The sequence below is a fragment of the Magnolia sinica genome, chromosome 2 (genome assembly GCF_029962835.1).
Source record: "Magnolia sinica isolate HGM2019 chromosome 2, MsV1, whole genome shotgun sequence".
Taxonomy (NCBI): domain Eukaryota; kingdom Viridiplantae; phylum Streptophyta; class Magnoliopsida; order Magnoliales; family Magnoliaceae; genus Magnolia; species Magnolia sinica.
The window spans coordinates 18692767-18716452 of NC_080574.1; the positions used below are offsets into that span (position 1 = coordinate 18692767).

At 39.1% G+C, this 23686-nt stretch overlaps 2 protein-coding genes across 2 annotated transcripts in view; one reads left to right on the forward strand and one right to left on the reverse strand.

The window, feature by feature from the left end:
- Positions 1–2530: 2530 nt before the first annotated feature.
- Positions 2531–3149, reverse strand: LOC131236511 (uncharacterized). Its single transcript, XM_058233752.1, has one exon. It carries the CDS (start codon positions 3079–3081, stop codon positions 2617–2619), a length of 465 nt encoding a protein of 154 aa, XP_058089735.1. The 5' UTR covers positions 3082–3149; the 3' UTR covers positions 2531–2616.
- A 9990-nt stretch (positions 3150–13139) lies between these two features.
- Positions 13140–23686, forward strand: part of LOC131236513 (zinc finger CCCH domain-containing protein 55-like) — a 32190-nt gene continuing 21643 nt past the window's right edge. The window contains exon 1 of the mRNA XM_058233754.1: positions 13140–13376. The gene's annotated coding sequence lies outside the window, so the exon portion shown is untranslated. The remainder of the gene's footprint in view (positions 13377–23686) is intronic.

Here is a 23686-nt window from a genome sequence, read left to right on the forward strand (position 1 = left end):
TATTACCATAAATATGCAGTATATGAGCATTGAAGTCATGAAATGATATCATCTTTAAGCATTATACAATGCTTGGGCCAAATGTTCATAGAGCAACATTCTGGCTTTCAGTGTGTACAAGTGAGGCCAGGGTTCAGTGTCCAAACAGTTGATACAATGAACTTCAATGTGGATGGTCCACGCACTAAAAATCTCCCAGATTGGCAATCCTAACTCTTCAGCACTTGGCCAAGAAATAGACAGTTGAGAAGGAAAAGTACTAACTCGTAATAGTTGACCAAGAAATAGAAGGTTGATAAAGAAACCACACCAAAGTTTCACTATTAACCAAACAAAAGCCAAATATTCGACAGCCAGGTTTGGATCTTCAATCCGGGGGATTTTTGGTGCTTGGGCAGTCCACATCATATAAATGGCTTGGATCACTGAACCATGGGCCCCCACTTCTACAAACTGAAAGCCCAAATGCTACCATACAAGCATTCAGTCCAAGCATTGTTTAATATCTAGTCATATCTTTATGTAAAATGCCAGGAAGTTGATGGCAAGCTGCATTTAATGGAGAAATCTGCAGGGGCTCAACAAACTATTCTTGGAATTTTGAGCATCTGACTGACTGATATACTAGCTGAAGGAGCCTGCTAAGAGGTTGATTGGTTCAATTTATGGTGAGGGACCATGCAATGGGAGCTTCTTTTTTTTTTTTTTTTGGAACTACAGTGAGAGAAATTTAGAGCAAGCCTAGCAAACAGTCTGCCATAAATTGGCAAAGGTTTTATGATTGACAGCCTGTTAAACATCAACCGTCCTCTTTTACCCAGGCTCTGGAACTCGCCATGGATACAAAAAACATAAGAAATGCCCCTCATTTAAATCCTCTCGAAAAAGCAACACTATACCATGAAGACTTTCCACTGCCAGTAGCCCTGACCATTAGGGAGTCTCTTTCGTTTAAGATTTCTTTAACGATCTCTTTTTGTAAAGACCGGAAGATGGAATACCTAAAGTATTTCTTGAGAATTGACACCATTTGATGTGTGCGTGCATGCATCAGGGGAACATGTCCTTAACTGAAAGATATATCAGGAGAGCACAATGTACCATATAGTTCTATATACATCCTGATTGCAAAATTTCAATAGCTATAGCAGCCTTCCCCTGGAATGTGAAATATTATTTCATCATCATCTAAGCCTTATCCCAATTAATCAGGGTCGGCCAAAAGAATCTTGTTCTGCCATTCCAATCTATTGAGCACCATGACTTTAACTTTAGTTAGACCATAGGTCATCAAGTCTTTCGTACTACCTCCACCCACGTCCTTTTGGGCTTTACCCTTGCCAATTTAGAGCCTACAACTTGAACCAACTCACTCCTAACTGGTGCAATTCTTTGTCCCTGTTGCACATGACCAAACCATCTTAGTCTACTTTCCCTCATCATATTACCAATTGGTGTTACTCCTAAGTTTCCTCAAATGCATTCATTTTTAATTCTATCTTTGTCTTGCCCCTCATCCATCTCAACATAATGCCAAAATAGTATCTAACAAACAAAAATCAACATTAGTTGGAACCAACCAACATCAAAGAGGAACATGATAAAGGAGTTCACATGTCGGATAACAAAATGAGATAAACAGGGGAATGAAAGAGGCAAATGTGGTTGCTTCTTAGGGAATCGGAGTCTTGAGCTCTGTCGGTGTTGACTGTTCCAGCTGTTGTATTTTTCTGTTCGTTTCTCTTCTCATTTTTTTCTCTGGCCTTTGCCTTCTGAATAAGTTCCATTAATTCTCAAAAAATAAAAAAATAAAAGAGGCAAATGCAGCAAAACAAACAGGGAACAATGTCAAAAGCTTTTCATTATAACTGGTGTCCGAGCTCAGCTCTGCCCACTGGGGGTTCGCTCACAAGGGAATTTAGGGTAGTCTTGGTGGTGGGAACATGTGTGAGAGAATTGGACACATTGGAAATGCCTGTATCAGAAATTGTACAGGATGCATATATTAATTTTTTTGGAGAGGTAAGAGCAACTTTATTAGAAAACTCGCAAAGCGAGGAAAGGATGCATATATTCATGCATATCAAACTGAATAAATTCTTGATACCGTTGTCTATTAGTCACAGTCTCAAAATCAGATTGGTTGAACAATCCTAACCTTTTTTTTTCAAGGGCACTGGCTTGCTGAAATAGGACCATTTGAAATTTTCACTTTCAACCATCCATCAAATGTCTACCAATCTGATAGTTATATATATAATCTAATAAGCATGATTCACCTAAACATGGACAACAGTCTAATCTGAATGAATTGTATTCCATGTCTGCAATTTCTAAATAATTTCTAAGTGCCTGTGTATCATCTATCGCATTCTGCCAGAGTATCAAAGTTTTACTCTTCTAAAACCCTAATACTAAAAACAGGAAATGGATTCAAATGTAATCCACACGCTGTATAAGGCATCAATTTCTAATCTTAAAAGGGGGCGCAATTAACACAAAATAAAATAAAAAAAATGGCGAATTGACATACAATCAATTCCAATTAACAATTTCCAATACCAAACGTTATACCTTTTTATACACCAAATAGAAAAAGTAACAAGACAGAGGATTCTATTTCGATGTGCGATCGTTTTTACCGTCGCCCGCTGCCATCCGTTTGTGTTGGTCCACGAGCTTGTCGAGGGCCGCCTGGACGGCATCCCGGCCACCTATCAAGAGGCGGGTGACGATCTCCGGGTCCCGCTCGTAGCGGGCCTCCTCGAATTCGCGGCGGGCGTTGTCCCTGAGCACATCGCGCCAGGGGACGCCACGGGCGTTGGGCCAGGCGAAGAATCGGGTGGCACGGAGGATGTCGCGGTAGAGGCTGAGGGCCTCGCGGCGGGTGCTGGTCAGGCGCTGGCGGGCTAAAATCTTGTCTTCCTCATCATCACCATTCGGTGGTTGCTTCTTAACGAGATGACGATCTAGGAGCTCTTCTACGGTGTCTGGGCCATTGTGCAGAAATCGCCTCTTCCCGAAGATGCTGCTGCTTAAGGGGATTTTTAGCCATTTCTCTGCTGCTGCTTTCATGGCCATTCTAATCTGTTTTCGATCCTTGTCTGGGTATTCTTCGGTTTTAGGGAGGACGCGGATAGTTACTGACGGAAGCGGATTGGCTAGTGTACCTCACGCCGTTTATATAGCTGCTGCTGTGTTGACGTCAGCAAGTTATGTGGGTCTAATAATGAGGTATGTGTTATATCCAAACCGTCCATTCATTTGGCGAGCTCGTCTTAAGGCTTGAAACGAAAATTAAGACAGATCTAACCATCAACTGGACCACACTTCAAAAGGCAGTGAGGGATTGAACATCTACCATTGAAACCTTTTTTGGGGTCACAGAAGTTTTGGATCAATATGAAATTTATTTTTCCTCTTAATTTATGTCTTTTTAATCTTATGAACAGATTGGATAGAAAATAAACGTTATGGTGGGCTTTATAAATTGTTTAACGTTGAAAATCATTATTTCCGCTTCTTTTAATGGTGTGATCCACGTGATCTTTGAATATGATATATTTTTTTAATAATTCTCTAAAATGATCTCTAAAAATAGATGAACGGTATAGATATAATAAATACACCACTGTGGGACATGTAATTTTGATCTCCTTTGAACTGTTCATACAACTCGGCGCTAGAGGAGCATCAGTAGAGGTGGGCATATTGGACCCGATTCGGTGGATCCGACCCAACTCGGTACCGTTCCGAACAGAACCGACAGCTTAGATCGGCCCTGATCGAGTTTGCCAATCTAGATCCGATCATTTTCGGGTCAGGTTCGGATAGAGGTGTATCCGGACAGAACCGATCCGAAAACTCGAACCAAAATGGTCCGACCCGACCCGACCCGACCCAACCTGGATGTAAATATATATCTAAACAAAAATTTCATCGCCTAGGCTTTTCGTTCGGCACCAAAAAGTCTCGTCCAACTTTATCTCTATATCTATCTATTTCTCTTTATATTTGCCTCTCTGTCTCTGTTGAAGAAAAAAAGTAAGAAGAAAGGAAGGCTAATTAAATGTTCTTTGATAGATCAAATTCTTTTTTTTTGCTGTTGGGTTTTGTAGCTTCATGGTATTTCTCTGTTGGAGAGGAATATATACAGAGAAATGGTATATAGTTTAATTCGAAAGAGAGAGAGTCATACTCGTAGCAGGTTGACAGTTATACCCAAAGTTGACGGAAGAAGATTGATTGGATCGGCCGGTGTAACGGGTCTGATCACGAGGTATGTATTATATCCAAATCATCCATCCATTTGATCAGCTTATTTTAAGGCTTCAGACAAAAAATAAGACAGATCTAGCATTCAACTTGACCACACTTCAAAAATTAGTAGGTGATTCAACGTCTGCCATTGAAACCCTTTCTAGGGTCATATTAAATTTTGGATCAAAATTTGTTTTTCCTCTTCATTTGGTACTTAAGATCTTATGAAATTTATTTTTCCTATTCATTCAGTTACTTGTGACCTTATAAACAGATTGGATGTAAAATAAACGTTATAGTGGGCCCTACAAATTTTTTAATGATGAAAATCATTATCTCTATTGCTATTTATGGTGTGGTTCAGATGATCTTTGGATATGATTCATTTTTTTTGGATAATGCTCTAAAATCATCTCTAAAAATAGATGAACGGTGTAGATATAATAAATACATCACTATGGGGCCCACATAAGATGTAACATTGATCTCCTTTGAACCGTTCTCACAACTCGGAGATCGAGGAGTGTCAGTGCTGTCTTCCCACAACACGTAGCCAATAGGCTAGGGAGTAGGGAAGCGAACTGCGTACTGAGTAACTCAGTACGGTAAGCGTACTAAGTAAACTCCGTGGGCCACTGTGTCAGTCGTGCGTTGTATCCACTCCGTCCATTTCTTTTAACACATAATTTTTGGTCTTTATACCAACAATGGATTATATCCAAACCTCAAATGGACCACACCACCGGAAACTGTGTGAATTGAAAATCTACCGTTGAAAAATTCTTAGGGACAACAGAGGTTTTAGATCAAGCTGATATTTGTGTTTTTCATTCATCCATGTCCTTCTCATCTTATGAACAGGTTGGATGACAAATAAACATACTGGGGGCCTTAAAAAAATTTCAATAGTTGAAATCAATAGTTTCACTTTTTCCAGTGGTATGGCCCACTTAAACTTTGTGTATACATCAATTTTGGATTGAACCCATAAAATGATCTAGAAAAACGAATGGACGGCATGGATAAACCACATGCATTCACAGTGGGTCCAATCGAGTTTACTCGGCACAATAAGAGTATACTACACGGACCAATTTCATAGGCTAGCTGGTGCTAGCTACAAATAGCATTTATAAAGCTTCTCTAAGAAGCTATATCACCGGTGTGAAGCTTCTTCAAGAAGCTACATACCAATAGTTTTTATTTAACTGGGTAAACTATGTGGGCCCATCATGAATTTTTTTGGTTTATCTACACCGTCCATCAGTTTTTTCAGATCATTTAAGGAGTTGATACTAAATTTTAACTGAATTCAATAATCAAGTAGATCACACCATACGGAACACTGATATAATGATTTTAATGTCGTTGGAAAAAACGAACGATTCAAGCTTTCCCCAATCTGATCCGACTCGGTTTTCCTGACCGGGTCGGACCCGGATCGATTTAGGTCAACAAATGTTCGAATCTGTTCGAATTAGATGATCCAAACTCGGTCCCGGATCGGAACGAGTTCGGATCAGGTTCTACAAATTTCGAATCTAGTCGGGTTGGGCCGAATCCGATCTGACTCGGTCCGATGCCCACCTCTAAGCATCAGTGATCTTCGTCTCACGACAAGTACCTACAGCAGCTATATATCTGCTGTGTGGTACACCGGCCAATCCGCTTCCGTTACTGACGGGTTGAGTAGCCAGAATCACTGAGGGCCCGTTTGGCCACCTGCGTTAGGTGGGATTGAGCTTGATGGAATTGAAAAGTAGCATTAAATGCATATATAAGGTGTTGTCTCTGGATTGGATTGAGTGTATCGCATGCTTTTTAATGACATGCTTGGAGGATATGGGAGTAACTTTTATCCAGCAAGATTGGAGCCAAATCCTGTTTGGGAAAGATAAATCATGGGATTGCAAATGTATAAATCATTTTTATATTTTTTTTGTCACCATCGAGGTGGGCTCCATTTGGACAATCCAACCTGTTCACCAAGTAGGTCAGCTCGAGCGAGTCTTATGAATCCTAACTTTGATTGGTTTGGATAATCAGGAACCCCACAGAGAGCCTTGAAAAGTTTCAATAGTAGGAGTTCATTTCCTTCTATGTGGCCACTTGAATCTGCCTCATTTTTTGGCCCATGGCCTAAAATGATATAGAGAAACCGGTGTACAGTGTGGATATATCATATACATCAAGGCGAGGTCACGAGTGGGACACCCCACCCTACCTCAGCGAGCAGTGACATGAGTGGGTCTTACCAACCCACCGTCACCTATAGTGTGGTCCACTGATAGTTGGATCAGCTTGATTTTTTGTTCCAGTGGTCAAAATAACCTAATTAAAGAGGTGGATGGTGTGGATCTAACAACTACCTCATTATGGGTCCCATAAGTAAAAACCCACTATAAAATTCTATGCGTGCGAGTGTGAGGTAAGAGTTTTCCGGTCTTTATGGCCCACTAAGATGAGGATAGACTTCATTTTTGAGTTTTAAGGATAAAACAAAATGAAAAATTGGATTGACAGCTTAAATGAAACGTACACATCAAGTTGGGACCCACGAGTGGAGGCCCCACCCTTCCTTTACAACTCGTGGAGATGGGATTTGGAGAATCAACAAGGGATGGCAAAATCCTACCCATAATCATGTGTTTGGGCACCAAACTTAAAATGATTTTAATCCTCCATTCCAAATATGTCAACCAGATGTATTAGATGGGATTATGAATACCATTCCATCTAATACCACCTAATGCACCTGGCCAAACAGGCCCCAATGAAGAACGTCATCAACTTCTGTGAGCCTCACTGCAATGCACTATGTTGTATCCACACCACCCATTCATTTGAAAAGATTATTTTAAGTCATGAGCTAATGAATGAGAAATATAAAAGCTAAAGTAGACACAACCTAGGAAACAGTGGGATAGTAACACCCAGTGGTGAAACCTTCCTAGGGCCCACCATAATGTTTATTTGAGATCCAGTGCTTTAATAAGTTAATACAAATATGAACTAAAGTAAAACACAATTATCAACTTGATCGAAAACTTCCGTTCACCTGAGCAATTTTTATTGTACTTGTTCAATCACTACTATTTTCTATGGTGGGTCCACTTGAGTTTTGAATTTGCATCATTTTCTTTGTCTCATGTCTTAAAATGATCTCTCAAAATGGATGCATTGTATGATACAACACGTGCATCATGGTAGAGCCCACATAACTTGGTGATACCACTTCAGTAGCAAGATCAATGTCAGTACCTAATCCGCGTCCATTTTAGGTGCAAAAATAAAAAAATAAATCCATGGGTCCATCATAGGATGCGTGTCTAAAAATCAGGCCCTTGAAATCCCGAGCAAAGTGGGGGCAGGGATACGCACCATTGAAACCTTAGTGGGGCCACTATGAGATATATGTGCCATCTAATCCGTTCATAGGTGAGTCCAATAGATAAATGGAATGATTTCAAATTTTCAATGGTAAGTACATGCATCCTCACTTTTTCCTCTGGCGCACCACACTTGAGTTTGATAAGCTTAATTTTTAGCCTCACGTCCTAACTTGAATTGCCGCCTAAAAATGAATAGAGTGGATGTCACACACATATTAGGGTGGGTTCGATAGAGCTTTTTGTTGCACCAGCTCCCAGCAAATTCCCTTCATGCATTAGGCCACACGCGCACAGACAGCCAGTGAGAAAGGACTCGCATCCAGAGATGGACCGTGAATAGGGCTATGTGCCATGCCGGGTCTATTCTAGCTGCTCGGGGGCTTTTGGGTTAGGCAGGTATTTGAATTAGATTTGAATATGTTTTTTTTAAGCCATGAGATGTGCTTGGACTTAAATATTAAACTCGGAACAATTTTAGTACAATATTAGGCTTAGATAGGCTTGAATGATTTTGTGCTCAACCTCAGCTACCCCAGCCAGTACATATTATATATAGAGATGCTCTAGTGCTCTCAAAGCACAGCAAGCTATAGTCCTCTTAGTAGCACCGGTTCACTTGGACTGTCCATTTGATCAATCTAAACTGTCCATGAAATCTAGAATACATTTATAAAGTTATCTTACAAAAATCATACTAACTAAATGATCTAATCCAACTTTGATTTGGTGTTCTCTAAAATCATTTATTTTCTAAAGCATGGATGCGATGGTTAAAATTGCCTAACGAAATTGATTATTTAGGGTCATTAGCAATGTATGATCTACACTAACAAATATTTTGATACAATTGTTGATTGGACCTTTTTTATATATAAAATTTATCTTCACTGTTCATTTTAAAGGCCATTGATCAAATGGTTCATATTCGTCAGAGTGACATGATGTTTGTATGGTAGGCCATGCAATGTGTGCCGGATCTAATTAATGGCCTATATTAATGGATTGGACCGTCCATGTTTCCTAATTGAACCAGGAGCACAATTAACTTCTAGTGCTTTGGAAGCACTTGGGTGACCCATCACCAATGTGATTGTCAGTCATGCAAGTACAAGCAAACCATGATATGGAATTTATGCCAATATGATGATTTTAAACATCCAACCAATGGCATAGAAAATGGACAATTATTATTGAGTGGAGAAAGAAAATAATTCTAATCTTTATCTTGAAACATCTAGCAGCTGAATTTTTTTTGGCTTACTCATGATTCAAAAGTAGCAATTTCGTTTTATAATTATAACCACGTAAATTACTCCTCCTACTTACATAAGTAGATTAGTTAACTATTTAAGATAAGTAAGTTGGGTTCATGATTAGTTATAAGTAACTTTTTTATTAATTAAAATTATTTAATCACTTTAGTTTTTTCTTTTTTCTTTTTTCTTTTTTCTTTTTCGTAAGTTGCTGAAGAAAGGTGTAGAGAGACAAAAGAGAGGAGAAGCCAGACATACTCATATGCTTGATAAGTAAAAACTAAGATAAATTATTTGAGAAATAAGTGGCTTGATCTTAAGTAACTTACAATCCAAACACCCCCTTGGTGAACCTTAGTCACATGATCTAATGTTTATAATTCTAACTTTTTTATTAATTTTTTTAATTAGAAAAACACTTATACGCAGCTGATGGTACATCTAACTAGTTAGAATATGGGGCCTACTATAGTGTTTGTATGATATTTCAACGTGAAAAACATTGTCCCGTCGTTAAAATGAAATGCCCCACAAATCAAGTCAGCGGAATAATCAAGCAAGCACATCATAAAAATCAGGTTAATGGAACTAACCGGCAGAGCATGTAAATAAAAAATACAAATAACCACCGAAAAAGACAAATAAAAACCCCACCTCATTTGAGGAATCTCATTTTCATGTTTGGATCATGGTTTGAAAGCTAACTTGTTTTCATGGAGAAACAACCTTGTTAGATGGGCGAGATGTCATGTGAATATGATAACGAGCATCAAGTGACTTGTAGCTATTTCCAAGTGGGCATTTCTCTTTTAAAGTTGTTGGTTAACTTATCCAAAATTGGCTGAACAAGGCGAAGTTCTTGATTTCCAACGAATCCTTGTGCCAGTGCCCCTACCTAGAAGCTCCTATAGTCAGAAGCTACACAGGCTCATAAAAATGAATTAGAGAAATCCACTATATCCATCAGTTTTTCAAGCCCATGAGAGGATAAAGTGTTCAAAAATAAGCGGGAGGAAAATTACTTATCTTACAATAACACTTTGGTTTGATAATTCTAACTAGGTAAATTACTTTTTCTACTTATAGCAGTAAATAAATAATCTATTCAAGATAAGTAAGTTAGGTTTATGATTAGTTATAAGTAACTTTTTTACGTAAAATTACTTAATCATTTTAGTTATTTTGTTTTGTTTTTTTATTTTTCATAAGTTGCTGAAAAAAAGGATATAGAAATGAAAGATAGGAAAAATTAAAAAATATGTTATTTACCAAACAGACTTATATACTTAATAAGTAAAAGCTAAGATAAGTTACCTGGAACATAAGTAGCTTAATCTTAGATAACTTACAATCCAAACACCCCCTCAGTGAACCTTAGTCACATGATCTAACATCTATAATTCTATCAAATTTATTAAAAATGAAATGCCCCAAAAATCAACTTAGTGGAACAACCAGGCAAGCACATCATAAAAAATCAGGTTTATGTAACCAAACAACAAAGCACATAAATAAAAAATACAAACAACCACCAAAAAAAAGAAGGAAAAGGTCCCACATTCATTTACTTATCTTACAATAACACTTTGGTTTAATAATTCTAACCAAGTAAATTACTTTTTCTACTTACAGTAGTAAATAAATAACCTATTCAAGATAAGAAAGTTAGGTTCATAATTAGTTATAAGTAACTTTTTTTACGTAAAATTACTTAATCATTTCAATTATTTTGTATTGCGTTTTTTATTTTTCATAAGTTGCTGAAAAAAGGGATATAGAAATGAAAGATAGGAGAAACAAAAAAATATGTTATTTACCGAACATACTTATATACTTGATAAGTAAAAACTAAGATAAGTTACCTGAGACATAAGTCGCTTAATCTTAAAAACTTACAATCCAAACACCCCCTCGATGAACCTTAGTCACATGATCTAACGTCTATAATTCTATCACTCTTATTAAAAATATTTTTTAATTAAAAAAGATACTCATACACGACTAATTGCACATCTAACTAGTTAGAATATGGGCCTACTATAATGTTTGTATGATATTTCGCCCATGAAGCAACATTGTCCCGTCGTTAAAATGAAATGCCTCAAAAGTCAACTCAGTGGAACAACCAGGCAAGCACATCATAAAAAATCAGGTTTATGTAACCAAACAACAAAGCACATAAATAAAAAATAAAAACAACCACCAAAAGAAAGAAGGAAAAGGTCCCACATTCATTTAAGGAATCTCATTTTCAGGTTTTGATTTACATGGTTATGAAAGCAAACTTGTTTTTATGGAGAAACAACCTTGTTAGACAGGTGAGATGTCATGTTTATACAATAATGGGCCTCACTCGCTGACTAACTGGACGTGTGGCTATTTCCATGTGTGCATTTCTCTTGTAAAGTTGTTAGTTAACTTAGCCAAATTTGGCCGAACAAAATCAAAGTTCTTGATTTCCAACTGATCCTACCTGAAAGCCGATGGGGCTAATAGAAATGACCCCGAGAAATCCACTGTCTATCAGTTTCTCAGGCCCACGATAGGATAAGAGTTCAAAAATCAACACTTGAAAACTCAAGTGGACCATGCCATATGAATCAGTGGGTATTGAACACCTACCATTGGAAACCTAGCGGGCCAATGAAAGTATTGGATCAGTATCATATCTGTGCCTACAGTTTATCCCAGTGGTTATAATCTTACGAACGGTTTGGATGGCTTATAAACATAATGATCGGTTTCAGGAAGGTTTCAACAGTGGACATTCCCATTCTACTGTTTCTTATTGTGTGGCCCATATAAGATTTGGAACTTCCTGATATTTAAATTACTGTACCATTGTTATATTTAGAAACTGATGAACTGAGTGGATTTCTCACCGGAATCTCTGTGGACTCCATTTAGGTTCCGACCACCGGAACTTCCTGTGGGCGGGAGCACGGGCAATTCTCGTCCGTTTCGAACAACTGGCGGCGAGTCTAAAAAAGGAGGAATGCTCCCGCACGCTGTGTTTTTTTGGTACTTATTCACGCACATTGTTCGCCGTGAACTTCCACACGCCAAGGCTTCCCTTTCCTCCAAATGCGTCACTTGCGATGACCGTCCAATCTCTGCGAAAGGTGGGCCCAACCGAAAAGGTCATTTGGGGAAAAACATCATGGCCAATTTATCAAACGGGCTAAACCATTGAAGTCAATGGAGAGATGATGATCCGACCACATGTATCGTAGTGGCCATCCAATAGGTGGATTGTTCGGATTTTCACTACGGGTAATTTTTTATAGCGCAGACCACCTTTTCGAAGGCTTGGATGTTCTACGAAAAGTGACATTCTTGAAAGAAAAGAGCACTCCAGGTGAGAGTTCACCTACAACCGTGTGTTCAGTTCCCGAAAAATTGATAACAGGGCAGGCCGCACGTGCACAATGTGGCCCACCCGACGATCGACGTAGTTTGGCTTTTCAGGAAATCGGAGCGCCTACTAGTAACTCTGAACGTTCTATCTCACTGAGTCAAGTCCGTTAGCTCATCCTGAATGTATGTGGTTTATCAGCCCATCTATTTTTACATCCCAATCGAAGGATTTTACCCAAAATTGAAATACATCCAAAGTTTAAGTGGACTATTTTACGTCTATATGTTTTTTCAACTCATTTTAAAGATTGAATCCAAAATTGAAACATTTCTAAAACTAAAGTGGACCACCCTACATTGAAATGTTTACAAGGCATACCGTGATGTTTATTTGCCATCCAACTTATTCATGACATACCGTGATGTGTATTTGTCATCCATCTTACCCTCAAACCACATGAACATGGATGAAAGTAAAACATAATATTACTTTGGTTCAAAACTTCCATTGAAGTTTTGGATAATGGAAATTGAATTCACAGTATCTTCTGTGGCATGCTTTTCACCTCTGTCAGACCTAAGTAGGGATTGGACCACGTGAGTAGAGTTCTGTGTGACCCACTTTAATGTACATGTTTTACCAATGCCGTTAATACATTTTCGTATATTATTTTAAGACACAATATAAAAAAGAAGGCACATTGAAGGCTCAAGTGTCCCACATCACATGAAACAATGGGTGTTGAGCACTTACTCTTGAAAAGTTATTGGGCCACGTAAGTTTTGGATCACTGATATTTATGTTTTCTGAACAGGTTGGACGGCAAATAAACATCGGGGAACCGGGTTCGCCTCACGAGCGGTTCCAAACTCGAACACGTTTTCGTCTACCCCACGTGCGAGTGACGTCGTTTCTCAAGGGGGAAAGATGCTGCTGCCGGTGTCTCTGCCTGGGTTTGAAATCTCTCCTCTTCTCTGCGCCTGACTCTGAAACATCTCCCTCTCTCTCTCTCTCTCTCTCTCTCTCTCTCTCGATGGCGAACCTTTCAAACCCAACGTCCTCTACTTCACGACTCTTGCTTGCGCTTTCAAGAACAAAGGTTTCTGATTGAAGGTGAGATTTCTCTCCCTCTCTCTGATTTCATTCTCGTTTCTCCGCAATCTTGATTCGTTTTAGGGTTTTCCGCTTTCAGGACTGTTACCATTGTTTAACACTTTTACTACCCCAAACGCGGCGATATTAGATTTTGCGATTTCATCAGCTGTAGTTTCTTTTATGAATTAGGGTTTTGTCATCCGTCATTGTATCGTCCTCTAGGGTTTCTTTGATGTGTGAATTGCATTTTTGAATTATTTATACACATTGCCGTTTTATTGGTAAACCCTAGTTTTCTTCTCATCCATTTTTCTTCTATTTGTTGTGGGGTTGATTCCGGTGAGAAATGATGGTTTTGATGTTCCAAGAATGCTTTTGAATGTTCGAATATGTATTTTAAAAAATAAAATAACAAAGTAGCTGCTATGGCTTTTGATGGCTTGTAATATATTCATCCACTGATTTCAGTTGGTTTATGTATAACAAGCATCGCAGAATATTTGTTTGCTCTCTCTCTCTCTCTCTCTCTCTCTTCCTTTTTTCTTTCCATAATTTCAACTTATCCTACAATGGATTGCGATGTTTTAACACTTTAGAGTGGTGTTTTTAATGCATTCTTTTGACCGCATGGATTAAAAGAAAATAATATTATACCAAGTTGATCTGGACCCTGTGGAGAACAAAAGGACTATGCTGGTCAAGTTGGAACAGTTTGGGTCTTGGGCTAGTTGCAATCTGAATGTGAGTTTGGATTCCATGTTTGAATATGGAATGGTAGCTTAGATATTTGTACTTGATCATTGAAACTGTCCAGCTATCAGTGCATGATACCCTCAGAGGCAAGTCATTCAGAATAAATGGGAGGTGGATGGTAGTCTGCAGACACCGTCTGACTGAAGACATGGGACTCACCCATGAAATGGTAGGACCCATCTTTATATTGCATGGGTTCAACAACTGGCAGGTGGGTCCTGTTGCTTCTGTAAACGGACTGCTGTGGGACACGATGCTGACTTGTTGCTCATGTTCAGCTTTTTTAACTTAAAATCATGGCCAGAGCTGGCCAGTTGACTCTTAAAGACTAAAATGCTGTTGACTTTGTGACCAAAAATGTCCATATAACTTGGGGGTTTTGACCCTTTAAAAAAAGAAGAGGAATGATTTCTATTTTTCCACTAAAAATTTGTTGGAGAGTTTTGAAGTTACATTTCATTAGCATTGTTGTTGAATTGGTTGCTGACTTATTTGGAATGACAATGGTGCAGTCATTCTCGCAGAATTGTTTTATTGTCGCTTTGGAAACAACTTCTTAGCTTGTTAAGACAAAGTGGCCTGGGAATCTTATGGCTAATTTATCTTGTTATATCAAACAATTTTAATGCTAAGCACTAATTTAGAAGGAAGTTCTTTACATAAATTGATTGATATATCTGCCCGTTTTTAATAAATCCTTTATACATCCCCGAGCAACTATATGGTGGTTTCTTTAATAATATTCCTTTAGATTTATGCATCTCTATTAGTCTATGTGAACGGAGTTATTCAAATTTTGGTAAATTTGTAGCTTATAAACATAGATCCTCAAATGGCTAATGTCACCTATGTTTGTTTGCAGTACTATTTATGGGGGTTGCACGCTTGAGGGTTTAGTGAGGCCCTCTAACGTAGCGGATACACTTGCTAAAGCCGAGACTATCCTCCATTGCACAGAAGCCACATTGGATATTCGTGCATATGAATGACCTTTTTCCAAGTCAATGGCAAGAAGCCATATAACAAAACAATGTTCTTTCAGACACTGCTGAAAGTTCTAGAGCTGACCCATTTCTACCTAGTCTCATGGTTGAGAACAAATAGAGAAGCACGAGGACTATAAGCAAGTTTTTCATGATTTTTTCCTGACATTTGATGCATATCAATGTCATACGCAATCAAATTTATAGCTCCAGACAAGAAAGTTTTTTATGCAATAAGATTGCAACATATGGATTTGGACCTTCTCTACATTGGCATTTCATTGTACGTATGCTTCTTAGGTTTGCTTGGAACTTACCTCAGTGTTTTCAACCAACTTACACCCATCTCAACCCCTTGTAGATGCCCGTGCTGCAACTTAACCCTACTCAATGTAAGCCTATGTCATCCCACGCTTACACACCCTCACGTAAGAACATGACTGAACCAATTGATTTGTCCAACAAGCTCCATGGCAATCGGAATACCCATGATGCTCTGCCCTGTGCCTTCATTACTGAGTCCTACAACACTGCAACATGATGCTTACTCAAATCCAAACCGCCGATTTAGTTGTCTGCCAACTAATGGTGCTCAATCTCCGTTGCACACCAAGGATCTCCCCAGGCTCACATATTGCAGCAAAGCCTCACCCATGATGTTTGTTCAAAACTCGAATCTGTCGATTAAGTAGTCCACTAACCTTAAATCACATGGGCGATTCCATGTATTACAAGCCAACTGATGAAGCTCGACCTTGTGGGCACCATTGTGTGATACAAGCCAACTACCATGATCTGCCTCATAGACATCTTGTGCATTACAACTTACAAGTTAACTAAAATCCACTTCACCAGCTCTTTGGTCCATTTGTCTCTTTTCACCAAAATCTATCTTGCATATATAGCACATAGCTGGACCCAATTCTTCATTGTACAAAAATGATAGTGCAAGTCTCCCACCTTGCAGATCTCCCAATTAACCATGAGAATATTTTCTGCTCTATAGCCATAGGCATTTTTAATTCCAAGTCGGACTTCAACACTTTCTTCCAATGCCGTCTTTGGAACCCAGCTGAATGTATGCCACTGTACAACATCAACACAATGACACCAACCATTGGAGAAACTGAATCCAAGCAGCATTCACCACTTGCATACTCGACATTCACCACCAACCTCATGTTTAATGCCCTGCCTGGTCCAAACGAAACGTTTCGCTCGACACCCCAACTGCATGTCATCTCAGTCATGTGCATGACATCATCCCATGCCAAATTGTTAGCGGCAAGGGAGACGAAGAGGGTTCCCATGTGACCTAGTGCTCTACATTACATGTATGCCTGATGGTGCTTGCTTGGTCTTACACCCATGCTTCTGACCCTAGTTATATACCATAACCTATCAGCACCACTTAGCTGCCAAGAGCTCCTAAAGGTGCTAGAAAAGCATAATCATTGTACTTTATCTCCTTGTGGGCTAACAGTCAATAGTCCCAATCACAACCATGTCTCATGGCCACAGTAAAAAATGCTGTGACAAAGTTTCACTTTATAACTTTGACACCTACATTGATCAAGTTAATCTACCCATCAGCTGACTCCCAATGTGCAACACTTATTCTTTGGCTACTCCATCTTCACCATCAGCATATCCCTCCTTGTGCAATGGCCCTTTCATTGTAGCTTCAACTTTATCTTCACCATCCACACAACTCTTTTTGGTGGTACATGAGCTACCATGTTGTTCCCTATTCCCATGTTAGTTCCCATCTCTTAAACAAGCGAAGCCTCGATACCATACGCTAAAGCCGACAAACCTTGAGGCTTCATTCGTGTACCTTAATGTTCATATGTATTTGCCTTGAAGTTTACTTCAAGACCTCTTTATTCTTCATCTACATGCTGCTTGCTCCTTGTGAGTTGGTGCAATTGCTACGGATCCTATACCTCGAATGTTATAATGCTGGCAACCCAAAACTTAAAATTGACACTTCCGTCCGCTTAAATACCTCGAATGTTATAATGCATCCTTTGCACATTCCAATAATTTTCCCATGGATAATTGAATAGAAAAGACGCAAATCCTTTTATTTCCTCAGTTGGTACTAATCCTTGGAATGCCCTTCCTAATTCTTAATGATTTCCCTTGCCATGGGCACTCACCTCAAATCTTGACCTTACATCATTCTCTACTTGTTGACTTTTGCTCCATCATCCAAACAATTCTGACATGGTCTTAAGATACTCACTGTTGCATGAGGCTTCATGTTCTACATCATGCAACACACTTTGCCTGCTTCCTGGTGCTTGCCTAGCTCACCCATCTTAAGAATCTAGCCAATACTAACCGACATACTTGCATGCTCAAACCAAGTTACCTTGATGCTTGCATCAAAGCAAACCCCACTATTACTCCAGCCCCTCAGTACCTTAATGCATCTTACCTTGACTCCTTGAGTGATCTTATCTTCCATTTTCTAGCAAAATGTGTTTATTTTCTCTTGCAAACTTGCTCTCCCAGTACTGTGTCTTTTTCCCGATCTTCACCTCAAACCCTCGATTGTAGTACCACTACCACGAACTAAGACGCTTTCGACTAGGGTTTGAATAAGCCATTTGTACCTTGAGGAAGATCAAGTTTAGCTTCTCGCCCATTCTTTTGGTCCATACCAGCTAAAGGTAGCCTAACTCTTGAGCGGTACAACTTCAAATTATCTGAAACCCTACGATGTGGCCCTACATGAAGATTGCCAAACTGATCGAACCTTTCCTTGGTTCCACCTTGAAAGTGCATTGTCACTCTCATCCTTTGATGAGTACTTTCCTATTTGTTGACCTTAAGTGTGTGTGTGTGTGTGTGTGTGTGTGTGTGTGTGTGTGTGTGTATTAATAATGTCTCGCTTGCTGTGGCCCAATTGCAAGAAATGTATCACCAACTTCACTTGGAAATCATCAGTCATCACATCACATTTATCTTCACCTTGGACAACACATTCATCATTTTTTTTTTCTTTTGAAAGGTAGCATAAATTTTTGTTAAAGAAAGCACCAAAGAGAAGGCGAAATATGATAGCTAAAGCCTAGACAACAAGGACCAATCACTATGGTCAGGGGCCTTTATACAAGATACCCAACTTATTACATCTAGCTTTGCCCTCTTATAAACATCCATAGCTGTTCACTTTTGTTTTGGAAGCGCCTATTATGCCTCTCACCCTGAAGAGCCGAAATTACTACCAACAAAACCAACATCCACACCACTCTCTCTTTTTCCCAACCCCTCCCTCGTGTCAAGCAAGGAAAAGGCCACTGATGGATCTGACATCACCCATGACATTTTAAAGAAGACGAGAAATCTCTCCCACACCTTCTGAGCAAACGCGCAATGGATGGACAAATGATCTATTGACTCCACATCTCGCATACACATGACGCAACAATTGGAAATCATCATTGATCCTTTTTTTTTTTTTTTTTGTAGATTGTCAATTGTAAGTACCCTATTCCTTCCCACTAACCAAGCGAAAGACGCAACATTGGGAGTGGCACCACAGAACCAGACGTTGGATGTGTGACCATTGCTCTCACCCAAAGGGGGGTCGCACAACAACCTATGGAAGGAGTAAATAAAGAACTGACCCAACTTATCTTTGGTCCACGCCATCTAGTCACTCTTACGTGAAGAAGGCTTGAAATGGTGAAGCCACTCTAAGGGCCTGTGTGGCCATGCGAATCCCATGGGATTAGGAGGGATGGGATGGATTTTAAGGTAATGATGGTGGTGTCAGTGGATTGGTTTAAGATCCATGGGATTGCTATATCCCGGGACAAGTTCACTAGGTCTATTTGGCACGCGGAGCATATTTCGGGATTTTACCTTCCAATCCGTCCAACCTAGGGATGGGATCGATTTTAAGGTAATGATGGTGATGTCAGTGGATTGTTTTAAGATCCATGGGATTGCTTATATCCCAGGACAAGTTCACTGGGTCTGTTTGGCTCGTCATGCATATCTCGGGATATCGCGATCCCATCCCTCCTAATACCGTGGGATCGGTCCGGCCAAACAGGCCCTAAGAGCCGAATGAATTCTTTGCCTTCCCCATACTTCGAATTCCTTTTAACATGTAGGGGATAAATAACTGTATCGCCTGAGAAGGAAAAGCAACAATCCACGGTAATGTCTATATTCGGAACTAGCCTAGCTAACATCGGAAACACAGCTTGGAGTGTACTCTCATTGATCCATAGGGCCACCCAAAACCAAATCTTCTTCCCATCACCATTGTTCTCAAAATTGTTATCATATTGCAAATCGTAATAGGGGTTGAATCGTATCGAATCACAAATCATATTGTAAACCATAAGAAATTTTTTATGATTTTCTTAAAAAGTTGAAAAAATATGAAAAATATAATAAATCAGAAAAAAAAACTCGTCAATTATCCTTTTTCTATCAAAATGCTCCAGGTAATACCATGTCATGATAGTGTTAAAGGATTTTTATCTTTCCATTTATTTTTATTTCCAGAAATTTTCCTTAAAAAACATACAAGGATCATTTAATAATTTATGTTATTGTTACCTTCTTGAGTGTAGAATCACGTTGGAAAAGCAACATTTGATTATGTAGATTGACGAAAAAAGATATTTTGATTTCTAACCATCATTCCACAATACATATAAGTCAACGTGATTGTAACCATCCATAAAAACATTCCTCATAGGTCATACATTTGTTTTTTTTTTTTTTTTTCCCCTTATTTTTGAGAGATACAGATAAGTCATACATCAATTTTGTGTTTCGACTAGTTAAGAAGTAAGAAATCATTAAAGAAGCTCTGATTTAACGTTTAGCCTTTATATATCATTTAATCTCTTATACATAACAAAATAAAATAATTTACCTGCTCGGGGTTTGGGTGAATGGCTAGCATCGTGGGTTTGCTCCCCATAGACGCAAGTTCGATTCCCCTCCTCGTGATTTACTTGATGCACGTGGTTTGCGGGTGATTTCGTATATCTGTAGGGATTAGTCTCGCTTTAAAAAAAGGGGCGGGGACACCCTATTGTCTAAAAAAAATCTTTTCTAAACGATTTTTTTTTTTTTGAAAAGTTTCTTCTAAACAATTCCTAAAGCCCCTATCAATTTAAAAACATAAAATGAATGTCGAGTGAAGCTTAAAATGTAAGAGAATATAATTTGAATTGTAAATCATCGGATTCAAATCATAGAATCATAAGATTTATGTAAAAAGGAATTTGGGGTGGCATTCAAATCCTTTTGCTTAAGATTCGACAAAAATTGTAAATTGTAAGATTTTGACAACACTGTCCATCACCGTGGGAAAAATGGAGCCCCTCCTTAAACTTATTTGCCATTCCACATAACACCTTCGATAGCCTTGAAACCCTATATGAAGATGAATCCTTCAACCGCTAACCTCCTCCTTGAACACTGTATATACCAGCAATCACCTTTCTTGATGGGGACATCACCGCGCACACACGCACACACACCGCCCCCTACCCACGTACGCCAGAAGGAGGACCCTACCGTCGATCTGGATCGATGACAATGTCCAAGGAGGGCCTCCTAGTTAGGAGACGAAGTTTTGATTCAAAAGAGTGGGCCCGACAATCAAGAAAAGCCCACCATGGGAACTCATGATCATAGCCCACTAGTCGGATTAATTTCATATTTTAAGTTTTGCTTATTGTTATTATTTAGAACATCATGAACGCTTTAGATTTCTTTGTTTGGTTTTTATTTTAGTTTACTTCATCGCCAAGTAATAGGTTGCGCACATGGCGCGAGTTTTGGGGTATAAGGTTTTCCTATAAATAGGCACCCCTTGTAGTTCTTTTGATTCATTGAAGATTAATAAAAATTATGCGTTTTCCTACTCTCTGAGTTGTGAAGCCTAATTGGGTGCGAAACCCTCCTTTCATCGAAGGGTTAACTACCGTGATGTGAAGCCATATCTGTCCCAATTCGCCCCCATCCATCGCCATCTTTACTACCCATCTTCTACCATCCTTTCTTCTCATCTCACCCCATCATCTACACTTCGAATCAATCATCTATTGCAACAATTTTCCTCCTCATATTAGAATTTTAGAATCTGGCCCTACAGGAGGGCTGAAATATTGGCGAAGCACCACGCACAAACCGTACATCCGATCGAGCTGAGATTTGGGGGTTTTGGAGTCCATCTCTGGTCGACCAAGGCCAAGGTGGCCTTTTTTTGAATAGTGGGCCCCACACACGTGCGACCGGGATCACACGCACGTGCGTCTGGACCATTGTTGTTGTCCGCGCGTGCGATACTTCTCTGGTTCGTCTCTCTCCTCTCTTTCACTTTGCTTTCACCCAAAATCCCTAAACCTAACCATAAATTACTCAAATCTCCAATTTTATGCTCCTTTTCTTACCTTAGGGTTCTCCGAATTGGAATTTCTGAATCCCTTGGATTAGGGACTGATTACTATGCATGTGTGGATGATTATTTCTTATCTATGAGTATTGTTTGGTTCATAATTTTTATTAATCCAGCCCTATCATGTGTAGGCCTGGACCCGCATAGATTCTCCTTAATTGAATGTTTGGACTTTCATGTTGGATATGGAATTTGTGTAATTGTTTCTGAGCTAACGTGATCAAATTTTCATGTCTTGCATCAAATTTGGTATCAAAGCCTAGGGTTCTTGTAGGGGAATTCATTACATGTTTAGGATTTGGTTGTTTATGTCCATTACGCATTAGTTCTCATCATATATGGCTGTTTAGAGGTCCATAAACCCTGACATAAGCTGCTGAAATTTTCTGTTATCCCTTTATTTGAATTATTTTAGAAATTAACTTAGTTTTCTATTTATAGGTTTAGAAACTTTCCTTTTCTGTTTTTAAAAACTTTCTTAATTTGTTTTTAGAAACTAATTTCCTTTCCTTTTTTTTTTTTAAGAAACTAGTTTACATTCCTTTTTCTTTTTTAGAAACTTAATTTCTATTTTTAGAAACTTTCCTTTTTCTTTTTCTTTAGAAACTTGGTTGTTTTTTTTTAGAAATTTTTCTAATTTGTTTTTTTATTTTAGAAGCTTTCTTAATTTGTTTCTTTAGAAACTTTCCTAATTTGTTTTTAGAAACTTTCTTTTTCGTTTTTAGAAACTAGGTTACTTTTTTTTTTTTTTTTTATAGAAACTTTCCTAACTTGTTTTAAAAAACTTTCCTTTTTCGTTTTTAGAAACTAGGTTGTTTCTTTAAAATTTTTTTTTTTTAAATCCTTATATTTTGACAACTATATTGGTGAATTTTGGTTGGCATCCTACACTAAACATGGAACAATTGCAAGAGTCACTAAACAAGCTGTCTCAGAAGTTGGAGTTTATGATTAAGCGCTTGGAAATGGACCAATGCTTTGAATAGCTTGATGTACGCATTATCCGACTAAAGACCATCGCCAAGGCAAACCCCACCATTGGGGTAGATGTCCAATCTCAAGCAGGTGGCTTGAAGGATAGACCAATGAATGGAGTTGGTCAAGGAATCAATTATAGGTGTGCACTCGTGCACCCACCCCATGAGAGACATCAAGACCACTATTTTGAGGGGTGCGGCCTTGTGGCTGGAGAGAGTACACCAGAGGCTAGTGTAGAGTTATCCACCGAGGTCATTCCGGTAATGGATGAGTTATGTGATGTCTTTCCTGATGATCTACCGGATGAGTCTCCCCCTAGGAGGGATATAGAGCACACCAGAACATGGGACACCATAATACCTAAAGCCGAGTTTGCGTTTAATAGTTCTGTCGATAGGTCCACAGGTCTCAGTCCTTATGAAGTCGTTACTGTTTATAAACCCAGGAAACCTATTGATCTTGTCCCTATGTCATTGTCCCATAGGGTGTTAGAGCCTGCAGAATCTTTTGCGCATCACATTCATTCATGACATCAAGGAATTAGGCAGAAGATCACAACTAGTAATGAATATTACAAATTTTTTGCAAACCAACATAAACGTTTTAAAGAATTCAATATTGGGGACTCTGTAATGGTCCGCATTTGGCCCGAGCGGTACCCTCCGGGGGCTGTTCGTAAGTTACACGCGCGTAGCACTGGACTCTTCAAAATTATAAAACGAAACGGTCTCAATGTGTATGAGGTAGATTTTCCACCTTCCTTGGGAATTAGTTTCACATTCAATGTGGATGATTTAGTTACTTTTCAGGAGACCAGTGATACTTTGTCCGGCCCTTCGCCCACCCATCCTGATTCCCCATATTTATCTTTTGAACCATGGATCCTTCTCGACCCATTTTCCCAACCCTTACCTCTTATACCTATTCTTCCTGACCTTTCTTTCTGGCCTCTACCTCCCATACCTACCCTTCCTGACTCATTTTTCCAGCCTCTACATCCCATACTTATCTGTCCCGACCCATTTTCTCAGCCTCTACCTCCCATACCTACCGGTCTCGACCCATTTTTCCAGCCTTTACCTCCCATACATATTCTTCATGACATTTCTTCACAGCTTCTGCCTCCCATATCTAACCTTCACACACCCAGAGAAGAAATAGAGGATATCCTGGAC